Raw genomic sequence first — 18809 nt, 5'->3', positions numbered from 1 at the left:
CTTATGTAATAATAAATTATTCAAAAGAATGCTATTCAATTAAATATTTTTTGGTTTGTTTTTCTTTCATTGTTTGGTTTGTTTGTTGTTGGTTTTTTTCATTTTTTTATCAGAGATGATAACTCACTCCTCCAAGGGATGCTCACTCCCCTATGACACTTGATCCCACCTCTGATGTTTTGGAGGTCCATGTTTGCTCTGCTCCTATTTGTATTGTTTAATGGACTTTTGAGCTTGAGAACTGTTCGTTATCCCCATATATTTCATCACTCGATATGAAATCATTTATAGATACTTATTTATTAAATGAATGACTCTTTGCATTAATTGTTTCACTTTTGTCATGTCAGTAACTCAAAAAAGACCAAATAATGGAAATTTTGAATTAGATTTATGGTTTATTTTCTATCATATTTAAAGGAGAAAGTGTATGGAACGGTTTATATGAAAATTTTATCCCTAAAAGTTATCTTCCTCCGACAAAAACAAAACAACTCAAATTAATTCAATAGCAGTAATGCATTTGAAGAATATTTTCAAGAAAATAATATCTGAAAACAACGAACATACTCAAGCTCAAAGGTCCACTGAAACAATATAAATTTAGAGCAGAGCAAACATAGACCTCTCAAAACATCAGAGGTGGGATCAAGCTAGATTTCCGCATAGCGTCACTGGAAAATGACTGAGATATCCGTAATAAGTCATCTATGAATACATACATACATGTATGAGTATACAATTATCGTAATTATGAAAAGACTACGGTGAAATATTTATGCCATCCTCATAAATTTTTGTCAACATAAGATATCGCTTGAAGCCAAGATAACTATCTTGTCAAGTCAAGAAAACTTTCTGGTTTAGTAGAGATACACCAACTTATATCTCGTCTAGGCAAGATAGGCTATCATATTCTGTTGTGAAAACTATCTCGACATGACGAAATAATTTATCACGTACCATGGCTAAAATAGTTGCGTTTTCAAGCACTACCTCTTCATATTTGCAGTCACGATAGCTATATTGATGTATATAAATAGGTGACGTGTTATAAGTGCCTCAGTAATTTTCCAATGAAATAAGAAGATCTCTTCTATCAAACTGTTATTCTGTTAAGTATACCATGCATAATTTCAAAGGAATTCAGTTGGAACCAATGCGTGTTCAAACCGTGTCTATGTTTACAGTAAAATTAGATACAAATATGTGTAAACCAAACCAATAAATTTTTTACTTAATTATATGTAATATTTGCAATAACAGTATTAATTCAATAGATTTACTATTCAATTATATAAATTATTTTAATTTATTTATTTATTGTTTATCAATACTTGGCTATGACATCATTATGGGTAGTTCTTTAAAAAATGAATGACTCTATGCATTAATTGTTTCACTAATGCTATGCAAGTATCTCAAAAAGACAGATAATATAGATGTTGAATTTTGCCTATTTTGTTAACTTGTAACAGAGATATTGTATGGATCTGTTTATATGAAAATCTTTATCTCTAAAAATTATGTTCAACCTATATACAGTCATAGTCAAAGCAAAAATAAGGAGACAGTACTTGTCAACACAAACATTTTAGTCATGATACAAGATCAATTATCCTGTCATGTCGAGATAGCTATCACAACAAAATGTGATAGCTTATCTTGACTAGATGAGATAGAAGTTTGTGTACCACGACAAAATCAGCAAGTTTTCTTGACTTGACGAGATAGTTATCTTGACTTGAAATCTTTTGTCAACATTTATCTGGATGGCATAATTTTGCCACCATACTATGGTGGAGTATGTCATTACTCGGAAATATGACACAAAAATGTTTTCTGGAAAGCACTCAATTTATTTATATATTTCAAAGAAAAGAGGGACAAGCAAATAGAATAGTATAAAAGAAAAAGAAAATGCAGGTTTTGAGTAAATAAAGTTGCACTTCTGAACTTTTGCTTCAGTGTTTGCCATGATGGTCCAACTGAGCCTCATTTTTTTTCTAACAGTCATATCACATTCTCTCGCCATTATAACATTTCTAAAACGACCTTCGGCGATTGAATTGTTAACGAGTAGAGATCCTTTCGCCTGCAATGAAACTTTATTTGACACAGATACCTGCCAAAATGTAACTTACGATTATTTCTGCACGCTTAACAAATCTACCCAGGACTGGTTTTATGAGCTTTACAGAGAGTCAATGTCGGACACACAGCATACACGGAAGGAGATCAGGACACTGGGTGAGACAGAGAGACAGGAATACATTGATGCTGTACTGGCCCTGAAAAAAGACACGGTAAGGAGATATACATATTCAAAATAGCATCTGCAATCTATTCTAACAGATAGGTTATTTATATGAATCCAAATCAGTTTGGCAAAGAAGCTAATCTGTCAATATATGTGCGCATCTTTTTTAAGATTTTTACTACTCTCAAAAAGCATTTTAAGGTAGATCTAAGAGACAAATCCAAATTTAAAAAGAATTCGTAGGACTTAAATTATAATCGAAAAACACAAATAAATTTTCTCACTGGGTATACTGTCGAAGACATTTTGAGAACTATAAATTAAGAAGAAACTTTGAAGCATGAATGATGGTGCATTATTTAAGGGATTAGTACTTTTTAAATGAATCAAAAGAATTTACTGGACAAAAATTATTCTAAAAATTATTCAGTTGTGAAGTGAGTGATAATTTTGACGATTTTAACACTAAGAATACAATTCTATTTTTAAAATTTTCATTTTCTAGACCATATGGCCCAACAAATATGACGCAATTGCAATGATTCACACCAACCAGACTATTTGCTCCATTCATAGAGGGAGCAACTTTTTAGGATGGCACAGAGTTTTTCTTCTCATGTGAGTTTCTATATCTTTTACCATTCCTTTTTTTTTGCTAATTTATTTCTAAGATTACATATTTTGTACATCATTTGAACACAGTCTTATGTTTTGTTCAAGTCTTGTGTTGATTAGTGCAAATAAAGCGGTAAACTCATTAGAGTTAAAATATCAACTTAAACTGAATTGAAGCTTTAACATGCCGCTTTTGATTTTTTTGCCTGAATATAATTATATGAAATTAAATCACCAATAATGTAGCTATTTTCAACAGATTTGAATCAGCTCTTCGTCAGAAAAACAAAAAGGTGGCTCTACCGTATTGGGATTCCCTACTAGACAACTACATGGACAACAACCCGACTCCTTCAGAGTCTATTATCTTTACGAATGAATTTTTGGGAAATGGTAAAGGTATTGTGCGAACAGGCCCATTCAAATTTTGGAAAGATGTCAATAACTGCACACTTCGGAGAAATCTGAATTTTAATAACTCCGGTACTTTAATGACACACAGCACTATCGATATGATCATGAATGACTTGTCTGTACATCACATGAAACAAATAGTTTATAACAAGGAAAACAATACCCACACATTGGAAGGACAACACAACATTGTTCACGATTGGGTGGGCGGTATGATGTCCATTTTGGACGATTCTCCTCGTGATCCCGTCTTTTTTCTCCACCATGCTTACATCGACTATATATGGAGCAAATTTATTCAGAAACAAACGGCTATGAAAGTTGAAGAAGAATATGAAATTGTTGGGGATGACATCAAACGTCATTATCCTAACCGCACGATGGATTGTTTCTATTGGATGAGAAATGTGGACGGCCTTAAAGCAAGTCTTGCAGCAAATGTTCGTTACGAAGATTCACCTACATGTCCGGATTGTGGTCAGTCTAAATACCTGAAATGTGATAGGAATCTTAATAGATGCGTTCCAAGTGATAAGTTTACAACGGCTGGAAAAGATAGTGTTCACATGACATTTTTCACACCCATTCTGTTTTCTTTATTTCTTTATTTTATTTCACTACTTATATAATATCATGGGTAATTACTTTGTATCTTTTTTATGTCACAAATATACTCGCTGTCATATTGTCCAATATATGTAATTGATTTTTAAGATCAGACAACACTTTCCTGAAATATCTGATTTTGCATCTCTTCAAAATATACCAAAACATCTTTTTATAATTATTAATATCTTCTGATTTCTAAGCAATTGAAAAAATTGAAAAATGTCTGGAAAAAATATTTGAATCAACAAGAGGCCCAAGGGCCTTAACGGTCACCTGAGTATAATACAACAATTTAGAGGATCCATAGAGTATAAAATGAACTGAAAGGTGAAGCTTTGTTGCCCAAAAAGCAAGAAAAACAGGGTGATCAGGATCAACAAAATAATTAGTCTACTATTCATTAACAGTTCATAAATTAGGTTCTAATCTGTTCCCCATTTATCACTATCGCTATACAGCATATTAAAAAACCTATCAGTGCTTCTGTACTATTTTAATTTCTTGTTGAAATCTCTTACATTGGCCTCTCTTGGTCTTTGATGAACATTTAATAAGACAAGCTATTTTTGTTCCATTTTTATTTATCTATTACTTACAAGTCTACCTGATCATTAAAACCATGAAAATACTTTTTGTATTATACAATAAAAATTCTTGCATAATTCTCTTATTCTATTAACCTTTCAAGTACATTGTTTACAGTGATTAATTATCAAAAATAAACGGCAAAGGGGAATGACTCCTCTCAGTAGAATACAAATTAATAGAGCCCTGGCCAGGACCAGAACACTTGAACAAATGGTCCAGATGTTAAAAAATCTGGTAAAAATACCCTTCCTTATTAAACCTTTTAATCTTTTTGCCTCTGATATGCCCAAGTGCAGAGAAAATTTTTAAAGAAATAATGCATTTTTACTTCAGATTCACTATATTATCAATAGAGCCCCCCCCCCCTCCCCACCAAGAAACACTAAGAGTCTCTCACCCTGGGACAAGAAGTTTGCTCATCATAAGTAATCACTTTGTTTATCTGCTTAACACTAAGGAGTAGACAGGATTATTTAATAGATTTAATGCATTTTCACTATATTATCAAGAGCCCCACCCTTACACCAGCACATCTGACCCGGGTCATGCAGTTCACTACTCTGGAAGAAGCACTCTTGCTCATCATAACTATATACTTAGCTTCTTTGCTTTTTAACCAGAAGCAGAAAAGAATATTTTCAAAGAAATTTTGCTTTTTCACTATATAATCAATAAAGCCCCCCCCCCAACCTTTTCACTAGAACCCTTGACCCTAGGGCCATGAAATTCACAATTTTGGAAGAGGCATTCTTGTGTATCATAACAATGTATTTAATTTGTTTAAAAAGTACCCAGAGGCAGAGAAGAAGATTTTCAAAGAAAAAATTCACCTTCACTATAGGATCTATAATAGCCCCACCCTAGAACCAGAATCCCTGTCCCTGGGGCCATGAATTTCACAATTTTGGAAGAGGCATCATTGCTTATCATAACAATGTACTTAGCTTGTTTCAAAAATACCCAGTAGCAGAGAAGATTTTTAAAGCATAAATGCATTTTCACTATATAATAAATAGAGCCCGGCCCCCAACATCAGAACCCCTGATCCAAGGGTCATGAAAATCACCATAATTTTGGAAGAGGCATCCTTCCTAATATCATAACTATGTATTTGATTTGTTTCAATAATACCCAGGAGTAGAGAAGATTTTCAAAGAAATAATACACATTCACTATATAATCTATATAGCCCCGCCCTAGCAACAGAGCCCCTGACGCTGGGGCCATGAATTTCACAATTTTGGTAGAGTCACCCTTGCTTATCATAACTATGTATTCAATAATACCCAGGAGCACAGAAGAAGATTTTCAAAGAAATAATGCACTTTCACTACATGATCAATATACCCCCCCCCCCCACAGCACCAGAACCCCTGACCCTGGGGCTATGAATTTAAAAAATTTTGGTAGAGTCACTCTTGCTTATCATAACTAAGTATTTAATTTGTTTAAATAATACCCAGGAGTAGAGAAGAAGATTTTCAAAGAAATAATGCACATTCACTATATGATCTATATAACCCCGCCCTAGCAACAGAACCCCTGACCCTGGGGCCATGAATTTCACAATTTTAGTAGAGTCACCCTTGCTTATCATAACTATGTATTCAATTTGTTCCAATGATACCCAGGAGTAGAGAAGAAGATTTTCAAAGAAGTAATGCACTTTCACTATATGATCTATATAGTGCCCTTCCCCCTCCCCCTAGCACCAGAACCCCTGATCCTGGGGCTATGAATTTCACAATTTTGGTAGAGTCACTCTTGCTTAACATAACTATGTATTTAATTTGTTTCAATAATACCCAGGAGTAGAGAAGAAGATTTTCAAAGAAATAATGCACTTTCACTATATGATCTATATAACCCCACCCTAGCACCAGAACCCCTGACCCTGGGGCCATGAATTTCACAATTTTGGTAGAGGGCTCAATGCTTATTACAATCATGCTAACAGTTTGACTGCTTGATGTCCAGGAGTAAAGAAGAAGATTTTTAAAGATTGCATTAATTTTGGTGGTTTTAGCCCCACCCCTCAGGCCCCAGGGGGGCAGGGACCATGATATTCACAAATTTTGTTCCCCTTCACACATAGATGCCATATGCTAAAATTGGCTGAAATTGGTTCAGCGGTTTCAGAGAAGAAGCTGAAAATGTTCAAATGTTAACACACGACTGACGACGACGGACGAAAACAGATAGCAATAGGTCACCTGAGTGACTCAGGTGACCTAAAAATAGGCTAATGTTATAAAGATTTTATATCTAGATTTATCCATCATCATATGAAAATTTACCTTTTATATGTTTTGGTTGAAAAATCAGTGTAGGTTCAAAAATGCAAGAGTTGCTGTTATTTGTTTGTTAAGAGTTAACAGCCCTTTGTTTTGAAAAGTCTGGTAGGTGGCGACACCTCTATCCTCTGTTTTTAGAGCATAAAATCTATCCTCCAAAAACGGAGGCCGCCCAGACCTGTGTATTGCACTAGAGTTGCTATCTCAATTTCTTTTCATTCTGGGTAATTATATGAAACGAGATAACAATTCAGTGAAATTATCATTAATGTGAAGATTTTCAGAACACGGAAGATTCAAAAATTAATCGGGAGGGGCAGAAGGGGGTTGAAATATAGGGATATTTTGTCTCCCATCGGAAGAATCACATGTATGCAACTTGTAACTGGTAATACTTAGAATAAATTAGTGTTGCCTGATTAGGTTGTACAAGTTAAAACTTAAATTAGTGAAAGCTGATTTAGTTGTACTTTGTAATACTTAAAATAAATAAGTGATGGCTGATTAAGTTATAAACGGTAAAATTTAAATTAGTGAAAGCTGATTCAGTTGTACTTGGTAATACTTACAATAAATAAGTGATGCCTGATAAGTTATACACGGTAAAACTTACGATAAATTGATGGTGGTTGTTGACCTGTCTTTCCCACGTCCCAAATGGAATGTCTCGCCCAAAAGGATGGCCAAAGGTCACTCTATCCCCCTCAGATAATATAACATTCCCTGTAGGAGAAATAACCAATTTCTCAAATCAATCTTGTACAAGAGCAATCAAACAAAATAATGTTCCTCTGCAAGAATGTGCATGAATTATTGTTCCCCTGCAATAAAATAGGTTTATCATTCCTTCTGTGAAACAGGACAAGATAATTCTTGTTTCTATGCAATAATGCATAACATTTATTGTCTTCCTACAATAAAATAGAGTTTATCATTCTCTCAATGGAACAAGCCTTTATATATTCTAAGCAAGTGCATTGAAAATAAGTAGAAATACACATCTAATAAACTATACACCCAAATGGAGGTGGAATAATCCAACGTTTCAACAAATATTGTCGAAATTCATTATTTCAAACTTGATGGGACTGAGAATAAACTTTGAGATATTCGAGGGTTCGAGATATTGAGGGTAAAATACTTGAAAAGAGCTTGGGACCCCAAATCACTTGGACATATCTATGGTGTTCTAGATACCTGTTTCGAGATATTAAAGTTCAGTTGTATTGTAGAACATGTATTTCCACAACTATTCTCACATCATACGACATTGTATTAAAACTATTTGTAAAAACAATTTCAATTTTTTATTTTATCAAAGTTTTAAACATTTAACAAAAGATAATTTTTTTAATTTGATGCCAATCAGCTGTTTTGGTGAATTTTTACATTACCTCTTATCTTAATATGGTTCACAAAGACACCATTCAAACTATCATCAAACAATTTGTGGTCATTGTTTGGTTGTATAACCACTCGAGCATGACTTCGGGAAATCATCTGTGACTGCACTCTGGTGTCCGAATCAATGTAGAAATCAACCTCTAGACCATTCCGTCCAATGATACTTGTTACCTTATAAAAACTGAAAAAAGACTTCTTCTTCAGTTGGTAAATTTGCTATCAAGTACCTTGAGTATTTTTGTGAATTTTTCAATTCTTGTAAGAAGAACTAGGGGAGAAAAACATAAAACAAAATAGGTGTAATTTAGACTAGATCACATTTTACTTTTTAAAAATAACATTACCCTTTGCCTTTCACCTTTTTTCTAGTCAGTATATTTCAAAAATTATCAATCAAATGCTTAATGCATCAAAGTGTCCTCACGTTAACTTATAATTATAATAGAATGTAAAAATATTTTCCCCTTAAATTCTGCTTTGATAACTTACTCCATGACAGAAACCACCCTTGGTCTATTAGGAGCTGGTCCGATTCTCTTCAGATGGAACTGAGGATGGTTGGAACTGTTCAGTCTCTCCATTGTAACTTACCAACTTAGGAGCATTAATCTACTGGAACATGGAAGTTAAAATCATCACGTTCTAATGTATAAATGTAGCATTATTTACAGAGGTAACTACGAGTTGGGAAGGTAACTTAAAAGCAGATCACACAAAATATTCAATTTTGGGTGTCAAATATACAAGAGTATCCTTAAACAAGAGGCCCAAGGGCCTTAACGGTCACCTGAGTATAATAGTACAATTTAGAGGATCCATAGAGTATAAAATGAACTGAAAGGTGAAGCTTTGTTGCCCAAAAGCAAGAAAAATAGGGTGATCAGGATCAACAAAATAATTAGTCTACTATTCATTAACAGTTCATAAATTAGATTCTAATCTGTTCCACCATTTATCACTATCACCATACAGTATATTAAATAGCAAACTATCAGTGCTTCTGTACTATTTTAATTTCTTGTTAAAATCTCTTACATTGGCTTCTCTTGGTCTTTGATGAACATTTAAAAAGACAAGTTATTTTTGTCTCATTTTTATTTATCTATTACTTACAAGTATATCTGATCATTAAAACTATGAAAGTCCTTATGTACTATACAATAAACATTCTTGCATAATTCTCTTATTCTATTAACCTTTCAAGTACATTACTTACAGTGATTAATTATCAAAAGTAAACGGCAAAGGGGAATAACTCCTCTCAGTAGAATACAAATTAATAGAGCCCTGGCCAGGACCAGAACATTTGACCAAATGGTCCAGGTGTTCAAAAATCTAGTAAAAATACTCTTCCTTATTAAAACTTTTACTCTTTTTTCCTCCGATATGCCCAAGTGCAGAGAAGACTTTAAAAGAAATAATGCATTTTATTACAGATTCACTATATTATCAATAGAGCCCACCCCCCCACCCCTCCCCAGCAAGAAACACCAGATCCTCTCACCCTGGGACCAGAAGTTTGCTCATCATAAGTAATCACTTTGTTTATCTGCTTAACACTAAGAGTAGACAGGATTATTTAATGGAATTAATGCATTTTCACTATATTATCAAGAGCCCCACCCTTACACCAGCACATCTGACCCAGGGGTCATGCAATTCACTACTCTGGAAGAAGCACTCTTGCTCATCATAACTATATACTTAGCTTCTTTGCTTTTTAACCAGGAACAGAAAAGAATATTTTCAAAGAAATTTTGCTTTTTCACTATATAATCAACAGAGCCCCCCCCCCTTTTTTTCACCAGAACCCTTGACCCTGGGGCTATGAATTTCACAATTTTGGTAGAGTCACTCTTGCTTATCATAACAATGTATTTAATTTGTTTAAATAATACCCAGGAGTAGAGAAGAAGATTTTCAAAGAAATAATGCACTTTCACTATATGATCTATATAGCTCCACCCTAGCACCAGAACCCCTGACCCTGGGGCAAGAATTTCACAATTCTGGTAGAGTCACTCTTGCTTATCATAACTATGTATTTAATTTGTTTAAATAATACCCAGGAGCAGAAAAGAATATTTCCAAAGAAATAATGCACTTTCATATATGATCTATATAGCCCCGCCCTAGCACCAGAACCCCTGACCCTGGGGCTATGAGTTTCACAATTTTGGTAGAGGGACTCTTGCTTATCATAACAATGTATTTAATTTGTTTAAATAATACCCAGGGGCAGAGAAGAAGATTTTCAAAGAAATAATTCACCTTCACTATAGGATCTATATAGCCCCACCCTAACACCAGAACCCCTGATCCCCGGGCCCTGAATTTCACAATTTTGGAAGAGGCATCCTTGCTTATCATAACTATGTATTCAATTTGTTTAAATAATACCCAGGAGTAGAGAAGAAGATTTTCAAAAAAAAAATAATGCACTTTCACTATATGATCTATCTAGCCCCACCCTAGCCCAGAACCCCTGACCCTGGGGCTATGAATTTCACAATTTTGGTAGAGTCACTCTTGCTTATCATAACAATGTATTTAATTTGTTTCAATAATACCCAGGAGTAGAGAAGAAGATTTTCAAAGAAATAATGCACTTTCACTATATGATCTATCTAGCCCCGCCCTAGCACCGGAACCCCTGACCCTGGGGCCATGAATTTCACAATTTTGGTAGAGGGCTCAATGCTTATTACAATCATGCCAACAGTTTGACTGCTTGATGTCCAGGAGTAAAGAAGAAGATTTTTAAAGATAGCACTAATTTTTATGGTTTTAGCCCCACCCCTCAGGCCCCAGGGTGGCAGGGACCATGATATTCACAATTTTTGTACCCTTTCACCCATTGATGCTATATGCCAAAATTGGTTGAAACTGGTTCAGTGGTTCAAGAGAAGAAGCTGAAAATGTTCAAAAGTTTACGACCGACGGACGACTGACGACGACGGACGAAAACAGATAGCAATAGGTCACCTGAGTGACTCAGGTGACCTAAAAATCCCGATATGAGCATTTCAAGTATTTCCCAGTTAATGAGTAGGATTATATAGGAAATGCTATCCTCCTGGATCTTTCACAAATGCCTGGTAAAGTACCCCAGTTCTTAAAGAAAGAGAAGTTAATCAAATTCTTAGGGAAAATTATATATTTTTTGGGAACATGTCGTCTGACCTTAAGCCGTTATTTTCTAACTGATTTGCGAACGTTTCTGACTTCAACGTTTTTAAAACCCAATCAAAACAATTGGATGATTTTAGTCGTGGGGGACTGACGGTTAGTTGACTGTGTCCTTAGCAATTGACCTCTTCCGGTGTTTTCTGGCATCAGTGTTGTACCCATTCTCTTTGTCTAATTCAGGGATTGAATACGGTTTGTTATTTCATTTCAAAGCAAAAATAAGTTTAGGCATCTAATTGAATGCCCGAATATACAAATCACTAGTATTCAAATACTCATCATATTTATAACTGTTCTTATTGAAGCAATTGTGTAAGAAATATAGTATTGTTCCTTGTCAGCTTTTTATTTGTTAAGCAGCCATGAGCGAGAAAGGACAACAATAGAACTCCTTTTTTATTCTTTGAAATAAAGCTAAAAAATACTTTCAACTATTACTGAAATAACTTTTCTTTGTAAATCTTCTTTAAGTTTCGATTACCTAGAATTTCTTTTGGCCCAAAACACACGTAGAACGTATCGTCTTTCATTCTTTGTTTCCGTCTTGTTCGTATTTAATACCAAGAAAACCACAACATCAAACTTTAAATGTATATATTATTGTCTATTTAAAAATATGGGTCACGTTCTTTAATGTATATCGAAGTGGAAATGTATCTAATTTAGCAAGCCTGATATGCTGAATCTAATTTATTTATATTTATACACGTATTCGATATATCTCAATATCATAATAAAAGAAAGCCAAATTGTATGCGCTCATCTTTCTTATATTGATGTCTCACAAGGAAAAGCTATTAATGACAAACTTTTCTTAGGAGGAGGGGTTTTAAACCCTTGTAGAGATATACGTATTGTCAGCAATTTATTTAAGAACAGATGATACAAACTTTAATCAAAAATTTTGTAACAACTTTTAGTCATGCTTATATATAAGTAAAATGAATAAGTTTCAATGCATAGATTTTAATTTTATAAGTGACAAATATTTGTATACACTAATATATACATTTGTGGTACCTCTCTATTATATAAACATACAGAGAGCAAATATCTTCATACCTGTATGAAGTTTTTCGAAGGTCATAGGTCATTACGTAACCTAATCACATAGCGCAATATCTACATAAAAAGACTTACTCTACTTAGCAATATAGCATGTTTTTCATGTACAAATATGTACAAAATACGCAAGTAAAATAATAATCATTTTATTTACAATACAAACTAGTATTTAATACAGTTCTTGATCAATTTTACATAGAGAATAGAAAACTACATGTTATAAGTTTCATGTCTGAGCTGCATAATCTAAACGTTTACCCTTATTTTCTTGTAGACCTCTGAATGCTATAATTTTTTTCATTAAACTTTACTCACAATAAATTTGAAAAATCTGTTGGAAAATATCAATGTAACGCAATCACGCCACAAACAGCTGACAAACACTGCACTTCGGAAGTTCGGTTGGCACACCTCCATCATCGAGATCGTTTTCTTAACAATGTAAGCTGTCACCAGTGTCTCCGTGTCGACAACATAATAAATATACCTTACTGAAATAGTAGATTTTATGTTTCTGATCAAATTTGATACTTGAATTCAAGTTAACTGATCCGGACAAGTGTCTCCATCCATCCCTTTCCGACCAAAATTCCTCCAACTTAAATTTATTATCAAACATCGGATGCGTTTCTTGTGTTTTTTTAAACATCGAATATGGGTTCTCATGAATACAAAAATTCCCAAGCACCAATATGCTCACTATGATTGATCACAAGTAGCCTTTCACAGAATATCCCCTTCAAAACTGAATCCTTTCTCAGGTGAATTTGAAGCGTAACCGCTTTTCAAGCCGATTTACACCTTGCGCAATTTGTCAAAATCTACGACGAACAGTTAATGCAGTATTTATATTCGGTTATATTCAATTGTCCGTTTCAAATGTATATATAAGTAATAAATAACAAGTTTAAAAACTTCACTGGGAAATGAAGTGGGTCGGTTCGTGATCAAATCTTCTGAGAAGGCCTTCTTAATATCTTTATTTTAAGTTTAAATTCAGGTCCAAGAAATTTATGGAATCATTCAAAAACATATTATAAACTAAATCTTGCCGTTTTTGGGGTGGTATTAATTGCTAAGTATTTATCATTGGGGTTAAATACCAAACCCATGACGTCATAACTATTGAGCAAATATTTGCCTAGTGAAAATTAAACGTGACGAGAATTCATGTAAACAAATATATGAAATGGGAGTTTTAAAGCATTTACTGTGAATTTTATGTGTGATTCATAAGGAATTAAAGATTAAGAATGTACGCTGATTTATTCTTATCATGATTTCTTATAATGAACACAGGCAGTGTTTTGAAATCCCGATCAGCCTCTCCTTTGTCTTTCTAACAACAAAGATGCAAAATTTCAACACTATGCCGCATAGTTTGAAATATAATTTTTATTTGTATCGAAAGCTTGTTTTCTATAGTACTTGGAAAGTGCTGCTAGAATCATGTGGTTAACATGAATTGATGACATTTCCTTGATCGTATGTTCAAAATGTAAAAATTTTGGTAAGGTTTCAGCGAAACTTTGGAATATTTTTTCTGTGTCGGAAGATTAGGATTCTAACAGCACTTTTCATGGCCCAGTGATGTTTTTACATAATTATTTTCACAAAAAGAAATGAATTATCCCCGGGGTAGTGTTAACAAACCCACAAAAAGTAACTCACCCCTGAAATTGAAATGATTCCACGCTACATTATACTTAACAGCTAAAACAGTAACAATAAATATACACTTTTGCTAAATTAAGAATATTTTAAAGTTAATTTGCAGATTTTATCCACTGAGGTGTAAGGTTGGTAATATGTAAGCATCAAAGACACAATGAAAGAAGTGTACGCAAAGCTTTTTTTTTCTGATGAAGCAACAATGTAAATGAAATTATTTTTCATCTAGGAATCAAATCATGTTATTAGGTACACTCTACTGAGATGATGATTATAACAGTTACAGCAATGACAACAGCAATAACAACAGCAACGACACAGCCGACGATTTTCTTCTTTCGCGTGCAGAAGCGTTTTCTGTGTATTTTTTCAAATTGTTGGCCCCCAGCCTGAAAAGCAAATTGTGAACGAAACAAAACAGATAAAAAAAAAATAAACAAAAGCAAAACCCATATATTTATAGCACTTAAATTGATCACATGATTTTATGATGACATGATTAATAGAGCTTTCTTTTAAGAGATATAGTACGCAAACCATGATTAGGTGATTGACAGCGTCTCGTTGAAAGAAAAAAGTTATATTTCAAAATATATGGAATTATCAAAGTACTAGGTCTTTTACACATTATATTGAATAGAAAATAATATTGAAACCTTCTTCTCCACAGTAAATATCTCTGTCTGATTTTTTTTATCGTCTTTTTCTGTTAACGATTTAAACGTGTATTCTTTAGTTCAGCATTTCTGTAATTGTTAACGATTTAAGGTGTATTCTTTAGTTCAGCATTTCTGTAATTGTTAACGATTTAAGGTGTATTCTTTAGTTCAGCATTTCTGTAATTGTTAACGATTTAAGGTGTATTCTTTAGTTCAGCATTTCTGTAATTGTTAACGATTTAAGGTGTATTCTTTAGTTCAGCATTTCTGTGATTGTTAACGATTTAAGGTGTATTCTTTAGTTCAGCATTTCTGTGATTGTTAACGATTTAAGGTGTATTCTTTAGTTCAGCATTTCTGTAATTGTTAACGATTTAAGGTGTATTCTTTAGTTCAGCATTTCTGTAATTGTTAACGATTTAAGGTGTATTCTTTAGTTCAGCATTTCTGTGATTGTTGCTCTTGTCTTGTTCACTTTATTATTAGTTAAAAGTGTAATGTTTGAAATTTCTTTTAACTTATTAGTACTTTTTTCTGTTTGTTTCTTAAATTAAAATGTAATTAAAGCAAAAAAAAAATCTTCTGTATCATTTTGTTTTGTCAGATAAATATTTTAAAAGGAATGAATGAAAATTGATATACATTTAAGTATGAATTTTTATGTTTTATACTTACGTATCTTCCCCTCTCTCTCTCCTCTCTCTCTCTCTCTCTCTCTCTCCATACCTCCAGAATCGCAGCCCTGGTCTCTAAATCTGACAAATTTTCCCCTCTTTTGCCAAGCTTGCCCACGTTGTCCTCTGCTATCACCGATAACTCAGTTGTCACACATTGTAATTGAGAAATCCGCTCATCTGTTTCCTTCTAAAATGAAATATCAAATAAAAAGCCTTTAACGGTCACTTGATCATAAAGACACATTTTGGAAATATGAAGATAACGAACAGTATTCAATCTCGAAAGTCCAATGAAACGATAAAAATTTGGAGCAGAGCAAACACAGACCTCAAAATTTAGAGGTGGGATCAGGTGCCATGGAGGAGTGAGCATCCCCTGCCGACCAGTCACACCCGTCTTGTGCTCCTTGTCATGATAGGGAAAAAATCTACCTGTTCTTCTCTTGACCTCTATACTCCTTTATTAATTTTAAGAGCCCGAATGTGTATCCCTGTTTGGTCAAAAGTACAATGGTATTTCAAATTTAAACTTAATACCTGAGAACACTCTCATACTAATGTGAGAGATTGTATGAATTTTTTTCCCTCAGTAGATTTTCAAAAATTAAATTGCAATGTTAAAACATTCATTTCCCTTCATCTTTTCTACCCTTTGGTTTACATTAAGCAATTTTCTAATAGATAAAACAAATGGACTCGACCGACGGAAGGTTTACCAACTCTGAATATAAAAAAAAAACAAAGAAACAAAAAAAAAACCGAACTTCTGACGTCAGAATGAGGGTGTGTTGGGTGTGATTTCAATATACCAGCATTATGAAATTGATGAGATCGATCACTGTTCGGTATATTCACCTTTTTAAATAATATAATGCATCCCCAAAATAAACATTTTTTTAAAATATATAATGAACATTGCATCTGCTTATCTGAGGATTCATACTCACCTTTCTTTCAGAGCTCCATATTTGTTCTGCTCACATATTGTATTGTTCAATTGAAAAGCTGTTCGTTATCTTCAAATATCATTGCCAAAACCCATCATTTAAACAAACTTGGGCTCTTAAACCATAACGACTATTCGACAAAAATTAAAAAAAAATATGTCTGGCGATTTTGGATTCAAATGTGCGAACCTATGGCTGGAATTAATTTGAATAACATACTACATGAAGATGGGATAATTTTAGCCTTGAAATATTTGGAAGATGTTTTTCAGAATTTCCAAACTCATTTCTAAATTTAAATCATTGACCCCATTTATAAGCCAATTTATGCCTATAAGTCAAAGTTTAAGCAAATGTGAATCTTAAATACAAGAGGATATGTGAATTTGACAATTTGTAACCCCGTAGTACTGAAAAAGGATTTTTGAACACTTTCCTATATTTTGTTATTTGGTAATTTTAATCCCTTTTGCTGCTCATCATAGCCTCGTGGTTAAATTTTAAAAATGTGAATCCTCTCTTCTTTTTTTTTTTCATTTCTGATTCAGTGATACTTGTTAATAAGATTTTTACCAATCTTGTCCTATATATTTAACTATTTCCTACTTATCCACCTCATCAAAGGGGAATGGATTTGTATTTATATTTTAAAGAAATATTCATAGAATGTTTTCTTGAATTGCTCTATTTTTTTTCTCGGGAGATAAAGGCTTAGAGTCGATGCACAAGGTACAACTCACTGTTTTAGCCAGCTTCTCGGAGTCGCCCTCTAGTCTAGACAGATCTTCATTTCTTTTCGCCATCTTATTCTCTTTAGCAATGTCTGTCATTTCTATTGTCAGAGCTGTTAGTTCCTCAACAGTGTCCTTATTGCTTTTCTAAAAGCAAAAACAACAAAATAAAAAAGTAGATAGAGAACAAAGTTGCGATTGATTTTCAAAGACTACTGTTTGGAGGTATATCATTTAATTTTTGATATTTTATAAATTTGCACTCATCTATACTTATAAATTAATAAATTTTGCAAATAAACTCTGAAACGGGTGCACCAGAGTTCTTACCAACTTCTCTACGAATACAGTAGACACAAGATGATGTCCGTAAACTACATTTAGATTTCACTCGCATAGTTAGTATCGTACATTAAATTAAAAGTCTAACCTCAGTTTCTATAAACAGCCATGAAATAGCAAAAACATGAGTACGGTGGCGTTTCCGGTTGGCGGATCTAAGTTACTGGCAATTTTTAATGACACTGACAACAAGCAATCGTTTACTTATTTCATAAAACGTCATCACTGAATTAATCAATCAAAACTTGATTTAAATGATATAAAAGAAATAAGTTGTGATACCCGATTAAAAAGGGAAATGTGCAAATTATTTTCCTCATTCACCGATCTTAATATTGACGGAAGCTTCTAGAACATCATATAGCATCGAGCCCGATGAAAAAATTAAAAAACAAAAAAAAAAAAAAAACGAGGCTATTATGCTACATGAACACAAAAAATCTTTTGTGTGAATGTTCATTGAAATAATGGTAAATCATTGATAACACTATAAGTTTAGAATATATTTATATATCGAAAGACTATTACATATATGTAGTGGGTTTTCATAATAAATTTATCGATAAAATCCTTAGTCAGGTTCGCGAGACCCCTCTGCTTTTATTATTATACAATAATAAAAGCAGAGGGGTCTCGGGAACCTGACTATAAAATCCTCACTGAGAGCATCGTGGCAACGAACCCGAAGTACAATTTGTACATCGTAATAAACTTGCTTACACGAAAAGAGAAAATTAATGAATAAGGTATTGTTCAAATACAATCAAATCTGTAAAATTTTGTGCTATAATCAATACATTTCAGTTATTTTTCTGAATACAGTCCTTTGTATCAAATACTCGGCCTATTCATAGGGCGTTAAAAGCTAATTTTTACGCAGGTACTTGAGTCTTGGTTTATAAATACGTATGTACCTTATTGATACATGTATGTAAAAAGTAAAGTACATTTTTTACATATCGATAAGGTACACACATATTTATAAAGCAAGACCCAAGTACCAGTGAATTTTTAACCCCCCCCCCCCCAAAATCAATTTATCAGTAAAATGTGGATATTCGCTGCTTTTATCCTTGAGGGAAATGAAATAAGAGCATCTGAAGTACAATATCCATAACAAAGTGTAACAGGTTTCACAATAAACGCCAATTAATGAAATTGTTATTTTCTAAATTTTCACAAAGGGGGGAGGGGGGGGGGCGTTGGAAACGTACATCTACTTCATGCAGGATTTTGAACAAAGTATTTCTTCCTGCTATAAGCCTGTAGGCTGTCAGTAGGAACTACAATATATTTTCTGTCGGTAGTAGTATAAATTCAATTCCCCGCGCTTGCGCGGGATTT

The 18809-nt window shown here is 33.4% G+C and overlaps 2 protein-coding genes across 2 annotated transcripts; one reads left to right on the top strand and one right to left on the bottom strand.

Annotated features, from left to right (window-relative positions):
- Positions 1-1985: 1985 nt before the first annotated feature.
- LOC133180797 (tyrosinase-like protein 2) lies at positions 1986-3982 on the top strand. Its single transcript, XM_061315268.1, has 3 exons — positions 1986-2306; positions 2766-2878; positions 3135-3982. The coding sequence occupies exons 1-3, from the start codon at positions 2208-2210 to the stop codon at positions 3916-3918; spliced, it is 996 nt and encodes a 331-aa protein (XP_061171252.1). The 5' UTR covers positions 1986-2207; the 3' UTR covers positions 3919-3982.
- Positions 3983-6979: 2997 nt separating this feature from the next.
- Positions 6980-8765, bottom strand: LOC133198525 (uncharacterized). The gene is made up of 4 exons (XM_061334611.1): positions 8674-8765; positions 8175-8365; positions 7394-7503; positions 6980-7000 (listed from the first exon to the last, which is right to left on the bottom strand). Exons 1-4 carry the CDS (start codon positions 8763-8765, stop codon positions 6980-6982), a joined length of 414 nt encoding a protein of 137 aa, XP_061190595.1.
- Between the last annotated feature and the right edge of the window lie 10044 nt (positions 8766-18809).

This window comes from Saccostrea echinata, unplaced genomic scaffold, assembly GCF_033153115.1.
Source record: "Saccostrea echinata isolate AGI-Se365-2 ecotype Australia unplaced genomic scaffold, CSIRO_AGI_Sech_v1 ptg000001l, whole genome shotgun sequence".
NCBI classification, from domain to species: Eukaryota; Metazoa; Mollusca; class Bivalvia; order Ostreida; family Ostreidae; genus Saccostrea; species Saccostrea echinata.
This window is presented reverse-complemented; position numbering and strand designations above follow the sequence as displayed.